This window comes from Melitaea cinxia, chromosome 20 (assembly GCF_905220565.1).
Source record: "Melitaea cinxia chromosome 20, ilMelCinx1.1, whole genome shotgun sequence".
Classification (NCBI taxonomy): domain Eukaryota; kingdom Metazoa; phylum Arthropoda; class Insecta; order Lepidoptera; family Nymphalidae; genus Melitaea; species Melitaea cinxia.
In genome coordinates this window covers 8,681,398-8,698,760 of record NC_059413.1, presented here as the reverse complement: position 1 = coordinate 8,698,760, position 17,363 = coordinate 8,681,398, and the positions used below count along the sequence as shown (strand labels likewise).

Below are 17,363 nucleotides of genomic sequence, written 5' to 3'. Positions count from 1 at the left end.
ATGGCGATTCATCACAGAGATGCCACCGTCACTGAGAGTGTGCTCGACATGTTGAAAACTATTGACGTGTGAAGACACTTGTTGAATAAATAAATAGTGTGTATATAAACATAAGTACTAAGTGCTAAATTAAATACGATTAATTATATAAATATAAATAATAATTACTAAATTAAATAGGATTAATTACATATAACATAACGTGTACAAATTATTTATACTTAACATGTGTAACAAATTAATTAAGATTAATTATATAATATTAATTTTAAAAAAATACATATATGGTGGTATGGTATAAACGAAAAAAAAAAAAAAAAAAAAAACTTACTAACAGTAACCTAGGCTAAGTGTATATTGTAAGTAGGCCATAAGTGTATATATAAGGTAACTAGGAAATAAGTGTAAATATATGATAACTAGCATATAAGTGTAAATATAAACTTAGATAATAAAAATAACAGTATAAATACAAAAATTTCAAGAAATGTACACAGCTTCTACCCCTAGACAATTGTAAGATAAAAGTGAAGAAAAGGAAAAAGTAATAATAAATAGTAGTAATTATATATATAAGTAAATTAAGTTAGCATAACTTTAAGTTTTGGTCGGTGGACTCACGTAGGATTAGTGATACTAAGCTTAGTTTAATTAGTCTCTAAGTTGCATATGTAGGTGCCAAGGTATCGAGAGTAACAAACAAATAATTGGAATAACAAGAGCACGGGCATTATAAGCCCGTGGATATATATCGATATAAAAAAAAAAAAAAAAAAAATCACTTCCGCAATGTAACACAAAAAACTACAGTGGAATTGAGAACTTCCTCCTTTTTTAAAGTCTGTTATTTACATAAAATGCAAATTGTGCTTGCAATGAGTGAGTTTAATTAATTTGGTAAGAACACTGAAAAGGGTAAAGTTGACAATAATATAGTTGTTGATAATAATAATTTCAAAACATGTGGATTTATTTTCTGATAGTCCGTCGAAAATCACGGAAAACGTTCAGAGTTCAACTTAAGTAAATTTAAAAAAATGTTGTAAACATTTTTTAATATCATACCAAACATACCGACCGTTTCAGCGGGGATAAAACTCGCAGCTTCGACTCACCTCGCTGAAACGGTCGGTATTTTTGATATTAAAAAATGTTTATAATTTCCTCATGTGTGGGGGGGTATTACACAAAAAATTATACATACAGATTAAAAAAATATTGTTACATCGCTTTAGTGTGAATATCACAGCTACTGCTTTCGACCTTTGTTGTGTTTCCGTGGCGAATAAGGTGACAAGAGCCTCTGAGGTTGGGGTTACGGTCGGAAACGCGCTTGCGAGACTTCTGGTGTTGCGGGCGTCTATAATCCGGCCGGGCCGTGCGATCGTTTGCCGATCTAGTTGTAAAAAAAAAATTCAATTTCTCAGTGAAATAACATTATACGTGGAGTAATAGAAGTGTAGATGGAACATTTTCGGCGGGCAGGTGTGGTCGAGCAGCGCGCGCTCGGTGGCGCCGCTGCGCGTGCGCTGGTGCGTGTCGCGGCACGCGCGCGCGCTGGCGGGCGGCGGCCAGCACGACGCGCAGGAGCTGCTGGCGTGGCTGCTGGACGCGCTGCACGAGGACCTCAACCGCGCGCCGCCGCCCGCGCCGCGCGCGCCCGCCGCGCCGCCCGACGGCGACGACCGCCCCGACGACCGCCCCGACCAGGTGCGCCTTCTGCTGGCTTCTACTCTTTGAGGGAAATCGAATCATATCGATGGCTCCTAAGTATACTGAGTCAACTTACAACTTTTGACTATTTCATTTTTTTAAGATATTAATAATATTTACTTCATTTCCTATCTACCTATGTAACAAAAAAATAAAGTTATTAGGAGTAGAGTTGACTCAGTATACTTAGGAGCCATCGATATAGGGATCTTTGTTGTTGTGTTTTTTTTTTTTTCTACAAGTAGTGAATCCTAAAATATCGTTTTGGCGTAGCTTACACACACGCTCAAGGATACAACGTATTAGACGGAGGTGGAACCAACTTTTGAACAGTATAGACGTAATACGGATCGATTTTGGTTCTCTCGACTCGAGCGTCTCTATTCGGCGTGACTTTCTCAGCTAGCTTCCTAGACACTGTATTTCGAACTATATCCATACTTCTCAGTGTAAGTACATGTAGGTACAGCAGGCATTCCTAAGTTCCTTCCCTCAACAGATACGACCCAGTATATAAGTGTATAATCTATGGATACGACTGTTTCCATTATGTCAGGCCACACATACTGTATATTTTGTGGACAACATGCACCAAAATGATTAACATGACACTTTGCCAAGTCAGTCGTTTTCCATCACAAGAGTTCATCATGTAGGTATTTTATCACAATCGTTCTCATCCCCACCGCAACCAGATTTTTACAAACTTTCGCGTTAACGTCTGCAGGATGTTCACTACAGGTAGCGGTTGTCCGCAGGTACTAGCGGCAGAGGCGTGGGCCGCGTTTACGGAGCGCAACCAGTCCATCATGACGGAGCTGTTCTACGGGCAGCTGAAGTCCAAGGTGCGCTGCAGCGCCTGCGGCCTCGAGTCGCGCCGCTTTGACACCTTCAACATGCTCAGCTTGCCGTTGCCCATGGAGAGCTACGTGCGCGCCACGGTCCGAGGTATGGACACCGATGACACTACATGTACACGTAAACATAATATGTATGTAACCAATTGAACTGCATATTGATAATGAATACTGACTACTTCGTAGTCTGACGATATTTTATATGGCTACTAGTTCCCGATCAGTTAATGAAACAATTCGTTTATACCTATCTTATAAACTCAGAAGCCTTTTCGTTTAAATATATATATATATATATATATATATATATATATATATATATATATATATAGCTAATTACAGGTAACAGCCGACTGATATAGCTAAATTTCTTTTTTTTTTTTTTTGATCAATGTTTGTCGAAATATTACATATATAAATAAAGAAGTTTGAGAAGTTTAAACTCTTAAATAATTGATTTGAATCTAAGAAAGACTTGGGAATATGTGTTTCTGCTAACTTTAACTTTACTATTTTTAGTAATATTTGCTGATATGCTCTAGTTTTTTTAGGATAGTCGAAAGACATAGAGATTAAGCATTATATTCACGATATTTTTAGTCAGTCTCAATAATAAATATAATTTATATATTTATAGATACCATAACAGTATTATATATAACTAGCTGTGCCCGCGGCTTCGCCCGCGTTGAAATCAGTGTGTCACAAAGTTTTCCCGGCAAACTTCCAGTGAAACTCTCATCAAAATTGGCTTAGCCGTTACGTAAACCTTCCTCTTGAACCGCATGAAAATCCGTTCAGTAGATTTTGAGGGAATCTATCACATACGCTTTTGGAGACTTTGTTTTATAATACACTAACTGTTGCCCGCGACTACATCCACGTGGTTATAAAGATATGCATTACTATTAAGATGTTTAACGCAGATTATTGTTTTATTTCAGTTACTTGAAATGCCTATCACACTGAGTAACTTTTTAAAAGGCACAATTAGTATAATTTAATAGTTGTTTTTATAAAACCTCTCTATACACCACATTCTTAGTTTTATTTTCAGGCAGCAGTATAAATAACCTATCAGGCGAACTTATATGTTTCATACAAACTATCAACCCCAATTAAGCCCCTTAGCGGTGGAATATCGCAAAATCCTTTCTTAGCGGACGTCTACTAACTATAATCTACCTCCCTGCCAAATTTCATCTTTGTCCATCCTGGATGGATGAACCCTCCAGCAGTTTTTGAGTTCTCGTGATGAGTGAGTCAGTGACCTTTCTCTTTTATATATATAGATTACGATGCATTATTTGGACACCATCTCATCATCTATAGAGCACACATTTTAAATTTCAAGTCTCTTATTTCAAAAATATAGAACTTTCATACAAACTTCCAACCCCCGTTTTACCCCTTTAAGGGTTGAATTTCATAAAACCAGTTCTTAGCAGATGTCTTTACCCTATAAGGAAACTACTTGCCAAATTTCAAGTTTGTATCTGTTATAGTTTCGGAGATTTCGTTATGAGGGAGCCAACCTACCATCCCCCGGTTTAACCCCAAAAAGGAGTTGATCTCTAAAAATACATTATTTGAACACCTTTTCACCATCTATAGAGTTTACATTTTAAATTTCAAGTCTCTTACTTCAAAAACATAGGACTTTCATTCAAACTACCAACCCCCGTTTCACCCCCTTAGGGGTCGAGTTTCGTAAAATCGGTTCTTAGCAAATGTCTACGTCCTATAAGAAACCTACCTGTCAAATTTCAAGTTTGTATCTGTTATAGTTTCGGAGATTTCGTAATAAGTGAGTCAACCTACCATCCTCCATTTTAACCCCAAAAGGGTGTTGATTTCTTAAGATACATTATTTGGACACCTTTTCACTATCTATAGAGCATACATTTTAAATTTCAAGTCTCTTACTTCAAAAACGTAGGACTTTCGTACAAACTTCCAACCCCCGTTTCACCCCCCGTTAGGGGTTGAGTTTCGTAAAATCCGTTCTTAGCAAATGTCTACGACCTATAAGGAGCCTACTTGCCAAATTTCAAGTTTTTAGGTGTTATAGTTTCTGAGATTTCGTGATAAGTGAGTCAACCTACCATCCCCCGTTTTAACCCCAAAAGGGAGTTGGTTTCTAAAGATAGATTATTTGGACACCTTTTTATCATCTATAGAGCATACATTTTAAATTTCAAGCCTCTTACTTCTAAAACATAAGACTTTCATACAAACTTCCAACCCCCGTTTTACCCCCTGAGGGATCGAGTTTCGTAAAATTCATTCTTAGCGGTAGTTTACACTGTATAAGGAACCTCCTTGCTAAATTTCAAGTTTGTAGGTGTTATAGTTTCGGATATTTCGTGATCAGTGAGTCAACCTAAGATCCCCCGTTTTAACCCCAAAAAGGGGTTGATTTCTAAATATTCATTATTTGGTCACCTTTTCACCATCTATAGAGCTTACATTTTAAATTTTAAGTCTCTTATTTCAAAAACATAGGACTTTCATACAAACTTCCAACCCCCGTTTTACCCCCTGAGGGATCGAGTTTCGTAAAATTCATTCTTAGCGGTAGTGTACGCTGTATAAGGAACCTCTCTGCTAAATTTCAAGTTTGTAGGTGTTATAGTTTCGGAGATTTCGTGATCAGTGAGTCAACCTACGATCCCCCGTTTTAACCCCAAAAAGGGGTTGATTTCTAAATATTCATTATTTGGTCACCTTTTCACCATCTATAGAGCTTACATTTTAAATTTTAAGTCTCTTACTTCAAAAACATAGGACTTTCATACAAACTTCCAACCCCCGTTTCACCCCCTTAGGGGTCGAGTTTCGTAAAATCCGTTCTTAGCGGATGCCTACGTCTTATAAGGAGCCTACCTGCCAAATTTCAAGTTTGTAGGTGTTATAGTTTCGGAGATTCCGTGATGAATGAGTGACCTTTCGCTTTTATATATATTATAGATTTAAATAAACATTTCCGTTCACCCTCAAGTTTTCTGGAAGAAGTTTTTGTTGTTAGTGTGACACTATTTTGTTATTGCCTGTATTTTGATTTGATGCAATAAACTATATTAATGTTTTTCTAGTGATACTCCAAGATGGATCAGTGCCCGTTAAATACGGCGTGCGGGTCAACTCAGAAGGAACCTATTTAGACTTGAAGAAGAATTTATCTGAACTCTGTGGCTTAGCTCCAGAATCGTGAGTTTTAACACTGATATATTTGAAAAGCTAAATTACAATAAAACACTATTCAAATTAAAAGTTTTTGGTGGCTTTTGAGTATTTTTTAAACATATAAACAATTGAAATAAAATACTTTATTTGAATGTAGCCTATCTTATAACAAAGGTTGTAGTTCAAAAAGTCCTATATTCTAAACAATATTTTACAAGACTCTTGAACTACAGATCAAAACAGTTGTAAAATATATTTTGTTGTGAGTTGTCAGGCTACAACCTGACAGCCCAACCTTATGGTTGTAACAAATGGCTATAACAAACCTTTACATTACAATGAATAATATTGTACATTAAATCAGTGGTTCTTAAAATCTTAACATTTTAGTGATGAGGGATAATTCGTCAAAATGTATATGTTTTGCTACGGACCTGCTTTGGGGAAAAATATGATATGCTTCCAGTTTGGTCCCTGTTTAAGAACCACTGTACTAAATAGTTCCAGTATTTAGGTAGGCCAAAGCAGGAAATATCGTGCTAAAAATCTGGATCAGCTCTGCTAGAGAAGTACCTCGACCTTGCAGATGATCACTGCTAAATAATATTCCACTCAAACAATGTTGTGTTTCTGTGGTGATCAAGTCGACCAGAGCTCCTGGGGCGATTTGGTGGTAGGGCCGGCAAGACGCTTGCGATGCTTTTGTTGATGGAGGCGTTTATAAGCTACGGTAACCAATTACCAACACGTGGGCCGTATGCTTGTTTGCTGACTTATCGTATAAAAAAAGCTCCAACACACAATTGTTAAATGGTATTAGTTAATAAGTGTGCCCCCCCCCCGCAGCATGCTGCTGGTGCAGCTGGCGGGCGCCCAGCTGGGCCGCGTGCTGGCGGACGGCGAGCGGCCGTCGGGCCTGGCAGCCGACCTCGTCGCTTACCAGCTGCCGCCGCGCGATCCAGACCCAGACCTGCCCGACCACGGTACGTCCCTACTAACTGCACTCCGCCGCTACACAGTGGCGTGCATAAAGTCTTTAGACAGGGTAGGCAGTCAAAAAAAATTTGAACAGCCATACTGCACTTACTTTCTCGCAATTTTTTCCTAATTTATTTTAAATTTCTTGGGAATAGAGGCTTTTAGATAATTTCAAGAACAGACAAGTAAATTATTGGAAACGTAAAGTGCATTTATACTAATAATGCAGGCATACAAATACACGTGCAGCAACCAACTGATACTTATTAGACTTGGGTAACTCATGAGTAAGTGATACAAATGAAACATCAGACAAATCAGTTACTAGATAGACACAGTGATCTCATAAGGCCGGCACTCTGATAATTTCGTTTGTGTCAAACATAGGAAATCATTGATAACACTATTAATTCGTTACGAAATTGTATCCTTAATGAAAGTATTTGTTTATTTATTAATTAATGAAAAATTATAACGTCATTGTTATTTATGTGTTAAATCGATACGTCTGAACAATTTTTAATTTATCTGTAAAATCGAACGTGTTGAATTTCGATGCACTATTTACTTTCATCAAACACATATCTTCGTTACATATTTCACAAGTAAACTTATTCATCACTAATATATTAATATTTTCAATAATAACAAGACCGAAACAAACGAAAAATTAAAGTGAATTGTCATAATATTACTCTGTGTAATGTTGCGATTACGCGACCGTGTCAAAAATCATAATTATTAGTACAAACGGTATCGAATTCAAGACAATTTAATTTGACAGGTTATTCTTAGGCAGTGCCTAATTTCGTTGTTAAACCGACCAATGTTAAAAACACAATACTTTGTTCGTATTCCATATGACGCGCGCGACATTATAAAATTGTAGGATTATATAATGTCTTACTGTCATTGCCAACATTTATTATGCGATTATAGGCAGAGGTTTCATAAAAGGCCCGTCTTCGATGCGCACGTAGCGCTGATATCGCATATATGACGGCGGGTTTTTTTTTAAAGCGATTTAAATTGCATTATGATTTATGTCTTTTTCAAAAATATGTATTCAAAAATAATTGTAATGTTCATGTTTTATATATCATTTTTAGTAACATGCCAAGGTAGGAAGTGCCTTTCTGCCTATATGAAATGCACGCTACGGCCGCTACACCATTCTTTATTTTCAGTTAAGCATAAAATAGTACAGTACCAGAAATTCTACAGTCTAATTTGATAATACGTCGCGAACATGTCTCGCTCTTGAACAACAAATACTTTTATGTTTCTGTTTGCTTTTTTAATTAATTATGACTAGTTTCTTTATCAAAAATATCTTTATATGAAAATTTACTGAAAGCATAAATCAAATTTAAGCGATTGTTGAGATGGCGTAAGGTAGTATTAATACGAGTACAAAATTTTAATGAGGTATTAATAAATGTTTGTTATAAATTCAGACTGAAACTAAGAACCGAAAAATTAACTTTGAAGACTCGAATTGAGACAGACATAAAGCGATATCACTTTCAGACTTAGAACTGGATCTCGACGAGACGGATTCGGGAGTGACGGAGGGCTCGGTGGACGGCGCGGCGGGCAGCGACGCGGACGAGATAGAAGTCGACGCGGAGGCCGAGGCGGAGGCCGAGGCGGCGGCGGGCCGCGGCGAGGTGAGTGTGGCGCAGCGCGCCTCCTCCTCGCTCTGCATGCCCGCTCTCTTCTGCTTCAAGGTTAGCGCACGCGCCGCACGCACACACGCACACACACGCACACACACACATAGACAAATACGGCATTTTTTTTATTAAACACGTTATTACTATCTTTAGTTTTTCTGGAACGTAGTTTCTTATCGCGCGGTACACGCACTGAGCTGGATGGGAGCGATATAAAAAAAAAAACGCAACTACACTTTTTCTCGACACTTCTTACTTACGTTGGTTTTTTTTAATTTATTCCATACACAGCTTTGTACTTTTTACATATATACTTTTATATATTAAAATCATATGGAAATAAATATATCACTTCACTTCAGCCTATCGCAGTCCACTGCTGGACACAGGCCACCCCACTCATGTGTTTTGCCCATAGTCACCACGCTGGGCAGGCGGGTTGGTGAACGCAGTGCTGGCTTTATCGCACCGAAGACGCTGCTGCCCGTCTTTGATCTGTGTATTTCAAAGCCAGCAACTAGATGGTTATCCCGCCATCGGTCGGCTGTATAAGTTCCAAGGTGATAGTGGAACTTTGTTATCCCTTAGTCACCACTTACGATCCTCACAGGAAAAGAAGGGCTGACTATATTCTTTGCTGACGTAACCACATAGCTAAGAAATAAATATATAATATTAAGATAATTTTAAATTTAAATTCTCTGCCAAAATTTACGATTAAGGTAATACAGAAAATATGATGTAAAAATTCTATTTACGGATTAATCGCAAAATCTTTTAAGATTTCACTTTCCTGTTGACACACAGGCAAACTAAAGGTACAAATTTATTGTTGAATATCATATTTAATCAGAATTATAAGTAGTAAGCTCCCCTACACATCGTCATTCACTCACTGCTCACAGCACCCTAAACATTGTAACTGCAAAAAATTATCAATAATACTGAGTCAAAATGTTTATTGTAGTTTCTCACAGAAGCAGAATAGTTATGTTTTAAAAAGTTTTTATTGGAAAACAATCACCGCAAATTAAATCTTGTAATTTGAGTTATATATTTAAATATATCATTAAAAACTATCTTATATTTTATTTAAAAGAGTATCAGCGAGATTTAATATTTTTTAATAAAATAATAACGATGTTTTGATGCATTGATTGTTTTCCAAGCTCATTTGGCTAGATGCGGGTACTTATATTGTTTTTTTTTTTTTGGTCACGGTATTTTTTGTGTAAATATTTCGTTTTGTAAATAGTCACTTAATAAGCTTTCTTAAAATTTGACACATTAATAACTGTTTTGCTTACATTTTTTTTACCATTTTTTGGGGTTTCTTCGTAGACAAATGTGTAAATGATAGTTGTAGATTTTTTTAATTAAAATTAATTTTACAGTTTTCGACCGAATTAAAGCTTAATTTCATATATATTACGTATTTATACGACGATTATAGCCTCGTACAAGTTCTCGTATAAATACTCGGCGAAGTGTAGCGAGTAGTCTAGCGTGAATGCCCGCCCGCCAGCGCTCCCGCTCCGAGGCGCTGCTGGCGCGCCACACGCTGCCGCGCGCGCGCGCCCCGCCCTCGCCCTCGCCCAGCGCGCGCTCGCTGGCGCCGCGCCGCGTGCCCTCGCCGCCCGCCCCGCCCGCCCCGCCCGCCCCGCCCGCCGCGGACGTGCACTACCTCGTCGCTGTGCACAGGTGAGCGGTACCGGCGAAAGCCAGCAAAGAAATTGTTAGACATCACTATTCAATGCGACTTTTCGAGCTCAGGGAAACGGAAATAGACTAACTTGCTTTCTTATTTCAAATAATGTTATATGTCGGTTGATTGTATTCTGTGACAATTTCTTTTGCTATACAAAACGTAATAAAATACTATTACGTTGGATTATCTATTATTATTGACACATTAGATATATAACAGAAATTACGCACCGTTCGATCCAAAAGTCGAATAAAACCCAATTAGAAGTTGTGCAATTGTAAACACGAGAAGGAATAACAAAATTGAAACTCCAAGTTTCCGACTGCGCAAAGTTAACGTCTCCTTTCTGGGTTATGGTATTCGTATGTATAATAAAATCCCACAAACAATTTCTGAATTGTCTCAACATTAATTTAAAGTTTTTATTAAAAAAATAATATTAGAAAGCTTATTATTCGGTGCAGGATTACATAGTTGATAAAGATGTGTGGACTTAGTGACGCTGTATTTTATGCAACATGTTACTAATTTTGTATTAAAACACAGTTTATATATTATTTTTCAAAAGAATAACTGTGGAGTTTCTTGCCGATTCTTCTCTGCAGAATCCACATTCCGAATCGGTGGTAGCTTAACTTTTACAAAAATAATAATTAATTTTTAAAGTTTTAATTTGTAAAATGACGATTCGAAAGTGCTCTTGGGGCCTATTTGAATAAAGCTGTTTTTGATTTTGATTTTGCAATATATTCACTCTCGTCTAAGTAATTAGCTTACAAATCGAAAATGAAACATTTCTATGTGACTCGTAATCGATGAGTGTCTCATCATGATAACCGAGGCGTGTGACGCTCGCGGCGCAGGAAGCAGGTGGGCGTGGACGCGTACTTCGTGCCGTGGCAGCGCGCGCGCGTGGCGCTGTTCGGCGTGCCGCTGCTGGTGCGCGCGGGCGCCGGCGCCAGCGGCCGCCAGCTGTACGCGCGCGTGTGGGCGCAGCTGGCGCGCCTGCTGTCGCCGCGCGCGCGCGCCTGCGCCGCCAACCACGCCACCGACTGGTGAGGGCGGGTGCAAGCGCGCACCACTACACACACCACACACCACGAAAACTAGCTGTCGTATACGAAACAACTTTTTTCGGATTTTATCGCGGTTTATTATTAACTTTTAATTCCCGACGTTTCGGATACTTTACAGCAACCAGTCCTCCCGTGACCATGGTTGCTGTAAAATATCCGAAACGTCGGGAATCAAAAGTTAATAATAAACCGCGATAAAATCCGAAAAAAGTTGTTTCATTAAATGAGTAAAATTCGCGTAAACATTAGAAAACAATATGTCGTATACGACACAATCCAGCTTATACTGATGATACTGCTCGGTCATTTTACCATTTCCTTTGATATGCAAATATGCACTTAGATAATTACTACTGGAGTTTGCTCCTTAAGAACAGTTTTATTGTAATATTTAAATATATATCTATCATTCATTGGCAAGATACTTTATTCGGTAAAACGTCACTCTCGACGATACTGTTTCACATGATATTACGCGCCCTAATGTTTTCACCTTCAGGTCATTTCTTTTGAAGTAACCTCTAAAAATGTAATTACAACTGAAAATGTCATTAGTACCACGTATGACCCGCAGCGACGACAGCCTGGGCTACGAGTTCCCGTTCACGCTGCGCGCGGTGAGCGGCGCGGCGGGCGCGCTGTGGTGCGCGCGCTGCGCCTGGCCGGCGCTGTGCCGCGGCTGCGCGCTGCCGTGCGACGACCGCCCGCTCGTCGCCGCTAACGGTGCGCATCTCGGACTCCATTATCGGTTTTTTATTCATTGCTAAATACCCGATAAATTCAAGCTTATCTGAATCAATATTTAAATGTCCAGCTGTTGGTCTCTTCAATAATATACACGAATTGTTAGGGCTGCGCGTAGCATATTTGACGAATCGTTGCCCTATCATGAATAATAAGTAATCGACATGATATGTCTGCGATGATAACGAGAGATAGGAGGGATTTTATCTACGCTCCGACCCAGATCAGAAAACACTTCCTCAACTCTAACACAAAGCAAAGCTTTATTGCTGTAAGTAAATGTAATGTAAAGAAATCTTAGTGATTGTACGTTATAGGCACGATGCGCGCACGACGACGCTCGATGGGTGCGCGCTCGGCGGACGCGCCGGACTCCAACTCGCCCATCGCGAAGGCCAAGCTCAACCGGCAAACCAGCTCGCGGCTCGACGATAACGATGTTAGTTATATATACATACGGATTACTTACGCTTCTCATTGCCTTCACTGTACATATTTTTGCTTAAATGAAAATTGCGTTACACAATTGATATTAAGAAAAGTGCATGTCACATTTTCAGGACACATCTGGTCGCGGTACACTCCGACGACTAGAGCTCGATGGTCGCGTTATGTTGGCCGTCGACTGGGATCCCACGGCGCTACATTTGCGGTATCAAGCCGCGAGAGAAAAGGTTAGGACGATGATCGAACGCAGCTATAATTTGGAATAACATGGAATAAACCTACTGAATATTTTTATTGGAATTAACGATAGAGATTTGCAAAGCATATAGTATCTAAGACAGCGTGTTTCGGCAGGCTTTTGTAGAGCACGGATCGGTCGCGGCGAGCGCCGCAGCGGCCGCGCGTGCCGTAGACCTGGCCAGCTGCCTACGCGCCTTCACGCGCGAGGAGCGCCTGGAGCAGCGCTACCACTGCGCGCGCTGTCGCGCCAAGCAGCCCGCCACCAAGAAGCTGCAGATCTGGCGCCTGCCGCCCGTGCTCGTGAGTACCCACAGAGACCTGGCCAGCTGCCTGCGGGCCTTTACGCGCAAGGGGCGCCTGGAGCAGTGCTACCACTGCGCGCGCCATCGCGCCAAGCAGCGCGCCACCAAGAAAAATAAAGTGTAGTCGAACAAAATCATTAGTTTTTATTTGGTTTGGACCAGATTGCTGTCAACTAAATACTAAAATCATTTTGAAACTTCTACTTAGCGAAACTCAATTGAACACTTACTTTTCTTTTCCAGATTATTCACTTGAAGCGGTTCCAGTACGTCAACAACAAGTGGATAAAATCACACAAAGTTGTCAACTTTCCATTCCAAGACTTCGATCCCACCCCGTACCTCGCCTCCGTTCCTCAGGAAACGATACTCCGGCACATGGAGCTGTCGAACATGAACAAAAAACGGTCTTCCATGTTTGTCGATGTCGACGAGCGCATATCGGAGAGTGATTCTGATCATTCTGACGATGAGGCGAAGTCCGTTGAAATGTCAAATGACGTATCGAGAAGTGAGCCAAGCGATCGAAATAGTCGAGAGTCCTTGGAGATTAGGGAGAGAAAGAGGCTGGAGTCAACGAGTCTGACGCACACGCCAGTGCTTGACGACAACCTTGTCGATTACCACCAGCACCGCCTCAAGCCCGATCAGGATCCCTTCGACCTGAAGTACCGCCTCTATGCCGTCGTGGTAAGTTTAAGCTTGTACTCAAACAGAGCCAGACGTAGATAGATACACAAATGTGCCTATTCATATTATTGATTAAATCGTACCAAATAAATGTATCAGTAACATAGAGATTTATTTTAAGTCAATTTATTTTAAAATTAGATATCTTAATATTAAGGACGCTATCACGTTTTGAACTTGCTTAAGTTTAAGTATCTAAATCGTAACAGATTAACATACGCGTACGCACACATTGAAATCGCTGTCTGCTCGATTTTATACCGACGTAACTAATCTTGGTACTTGAATATTATTAGTAAGTTTTAATTTTTAATTTTACTGGTATTAAGTAAATTTAGGTTGTAAGTTTTAAGTCGAACTTGGTAACTGTTACTAAGTACCTACTATCTGCGTGTCAATTCACGGCACCTCTCTCCTACTCTGTTTATGAGGATGTCTAAAGGTGTCAGGGTATCTACTACTCGTTCGCCCCACTATACAATAAAATATAATACCGACATAATAATTCGCTTCATTTTTATAATTCAAAATCACATACAATTAAAAGTTATATATACGTAGTTTTAACATTTTGTATTTTACGTAGACAATTAGGTAATAAAGGAGTAACATAGAGTGTTGCGGAAAGTTAAGAAATGCGTGATAAAATATACTCGCTAATACTCTAAGACGATAGATTACAATAGAATAGCAATACAATAGAAGACAAAAGCACACATTTGGTTATCTATATAAAATAATATTTAAAAACTTTGTAGTAATTTTAAAATATACAATAAACTAGCTGATCCAACAGACGTTGTCCTGTCTTAACTAGGAATATTGGATTCGAATTATAAAAATAATATAATATCATGTAATTAAAAAAAAGTTTTATAACCACTCTTCTGTTCGCGCATTTTCTTAATTTTGTCTTTCATAAGAACCTTCTCCTGACAATAACAAACAACAAGAAAAGAATTAGCAAAGTTGGTCTAGTCATTCACTTCATATAGATATTAAAAAAAAAAAGAAACAAATGCAGTGTAAAGACATTAGACTGCGAAGATTGATGTGTTGTTCCTTTCATTTGTTATTTTTTATATATATATATAAACCAAATGTATTAAAAAGACAATAGATTGTGAATCTGAAGACAATAAAGTGTGATCTTAAGTTGCAAAGTTATGGATTGAGTGGGAATTTGTAAAGTATCAACTTCGTCCAAGCATAGTATACACAAGGAACTCTGTGATGGTTAAAACGTATTTCTGTGAAAAAATTGTATGAGGCTATAGAATTTTTATGGAGTTACTCTATATATTAATATATTATCTTTCATTTGAAACCATTTTCATTGATATATGTGATGAGATATAGATATCCTCGCAGTGTAACTCCTAATTAATTAAAATGGTACCTGAAAATCACCGATATTTGTGAAAAAATGTGATAGCGTCTTTTAGTTGAGAATTTTTAATGCAAAATAAATAATATTCAACGATTTGATCCATAAGTGTGTTAGAAAAAAACTTTTACTGCACAGTGTCCATACGATACACAGATCTACGAAATGTAAATAAAATAGGGAATAGGACAAATTTTTAGAAATCGTTTTAAATAATTCTTTATGGATACTTATTTCCATAAAAAATAAAATTTTATTTATTTATAGCCTTTTAGGTACTCAAAGTCATGTTTTAATATAATTTGTTTAAAAATCCCGCCAAAACGTCACGTTATTCATCTGAGAGCGCGTGACGTCATTTGGAGTAATAACAATGGGCGCGTTCCACCTAAGGCCCACAACCCCATCTATCACGACCGCTAAAATTGCCGTTCCACTAACGTAAAAAACGCCGCGGGTGTTGTGGTTGAATTTTATAAGTGGAACGCATATTTGCGCGCTGTTAAGTGTCAGGCGTCAGCTGTGTGCTCGCAATATGGCGGCATGGTGAAAACATGATGCGGACGCTTAGCGGAACGCGGCCAATGCTTGATTCAACAAATGACGTCACGTACTTTAGTCGGTGTTTCAGTACAGATTAAAAACATTGTTAATGACAACATTTTATATTTTCATTAAAAATATTTAAATGCATTATATTAAATTATTATTCAAAAAATAATGGTAAAATAGTATATTTATCTTCTAAGTATATTATAGATTTGTGCTGTGTGATTACGGCATTAAGAATATAGCCACCCCCTCTCTTGCCGTGGGTGTCGTAAGAGGCGACTAAGGGATAACACAGTTCCACTACCGCCTTGGAACTTAAAAAGCCGACCGATGGCGGGATAACCATCTAACTGCTGGGTTTGAAATACACAGGCCGAAGACGGGCAGCAGCGTCTTCGGTGCGACAAAGCCAGCCATGCGGTCACCAACCCGCCTGCCCAGCGTGGTGACTATGGACGAAACACATGAGTTCACTCTATTTTTTGGGCGAACTTGTGGAGGCCTGTGTCCAGCAGTGGACTATATTAGGGTGAAGTGATGATGATGATGATTATAGATTTTAATCTGATTACTATCTGATCACCTATTAGGTAAACGACGTGTTATTTTGTTTCACCAGAGGAAGATGACTCGTTGTGGTGGTGTATGTTCACTTAAAACAGTTCTGTATTATAGATGTTACAAATCTAGTCTAGCTGTTCAACAAATAATAAGCCACCACGAGACTCAGTAGCAGATCGCCTCGGGCGTGTACAGTAGCTTGCACCGCATGTGTTCCGCAGTCGCACTCGGGCCAGCTGTCGGGCGGGCACTACGTGGCGTACGCTCGCAACCCGAGCGGCGCGTGGCTGTGCTACAACGACTCGTCGTGTCGCGAGCTGTCCGCGCGGCCGGCGCTGGACGCGGGCGCCGCCTACCTGCTGTTCTACGAGCGCCGCGGTCTGCACGCCGACGCCTACGTGCCGCGAGTGCCCGCGAACGCTCCACACCCGCCCCGCCCCGTCCCTCCCGACGACGACGACCTCGGCCGCGCCTGCGTGCTAGTCTAGGGTCTTCCGCACGCCTGCACGTACTCCAGCGTGTCTGTCTAGCGTCACTCGCAACGCGCTTGCCTGCATGCTCGTCGAGTGTCTCGCGCACGATCGTCAAACTCATGCGTGTCCGTCGGGTTAGCGGATCGATTCAAAACGTTTGTCTTAGTATCATACATCTAGGATGATATAAAACGCGTAATTTTACCGATATTACTCGTATATCTACGTACTGCATTCGTTTAATGTAAAAATATTACAAATATCGGTCGAAATCGTGTAGTAAAATTTGGAACGGCAGTCAATTTTTAAAACTGCTCAGTATCTATTGGCGTTTGTATAATAATTATTTCCCCATATGTACTATACCAGCTCCATCACTACAAATATCATGTTACGATACTTTCGTATCAAACATAAACCCTAGACTACGAAGTTCTGAAATAATTCAAACTTGCAATGATTAATAAAATGAATGTATGTTTTTGTTTTTTGATTTTAACATTCCTGTTATATACGAAGCTTTTAATGATTCATTCATTGTGATAAAATTTCATATATAAGTTATATTATTTGTTACATATTATTAATATAATAAATGTAACGAAATTTCCTTTTTAAAATAGTTACAAATAGTAATTATTAAATGAATGTGATAAAATTATAAAATAAAGTAAGGAACTTGAACAAAACAAGCAAATTATTAATATAATATGTAAGGCAAATGAGTGTCTGTTTATTTATTGGAGACTGATGTGAAGATAGAACTGCATAAT

At 39.1% G+C, this 17,363-nt stretch overlaps 1 protein-coding gene across 1 annotated transcript in view; it reads left to right on the top strand.

Moving 5' to 3' along the window:
• The window catches only part of LOC123663710 (ubiquitin carboxyl-terminal hydrolase 32), a 54,927-nt gene extending 37,856 nt beyond the window's left edge, over positions 1–17,071 (top strand). Inside the window, exons 13-25 of the mRNA XM_045598376.1 lie at positions 1,486–1,710; positions 2,472–2,661; positions 5,666–5,780; positions 6,603–6,739; positions 8,265–8,464; positions 9,936–10,111; positions 10,982–11,173; positions 11,769–11,917; positions 12,256–12,386; positions 12,502–12,612; positions 12,740–12,925; positions 13,171–13,617; positions 16,339–17,071. Of these exons, the coding sequence (XP_045454332.1) occupies positions 1,486–1,710; positions 2,472–2,661; positions 5,666–5,780; positions 6,603–6,739; positions 8,265–8,464; positions 9,936–10,111; positions 10,982–11,173; positions 11,769–11,917; positions 12,256–12,386; positions 12,502–12,612; positions 12,740–12,925; positions 13,171–13,617; positions 16,339–16,605 (2,526 nt within the window). The 3' untranslated portion in view covers positions 16,606–17,071. The remainder of the gene's footprint in view (positions 1–1,485; positions 1,711–2,471; positions 2,662–5,665; positions 5,781–6,602; positions 6,740–8,264; positions 8,465–9,935; positions 10,112–10,981; positions 11,174–11,768; positions 11,918–12,255; positions 12,387–12,501; positions 12,613–12,739; positions 12,926–13,170; positions 13,618–16,338) is intronic.
• The last annotated feature ends 292 nt before the right edge of the window (positions 17,072–17,363 follow it).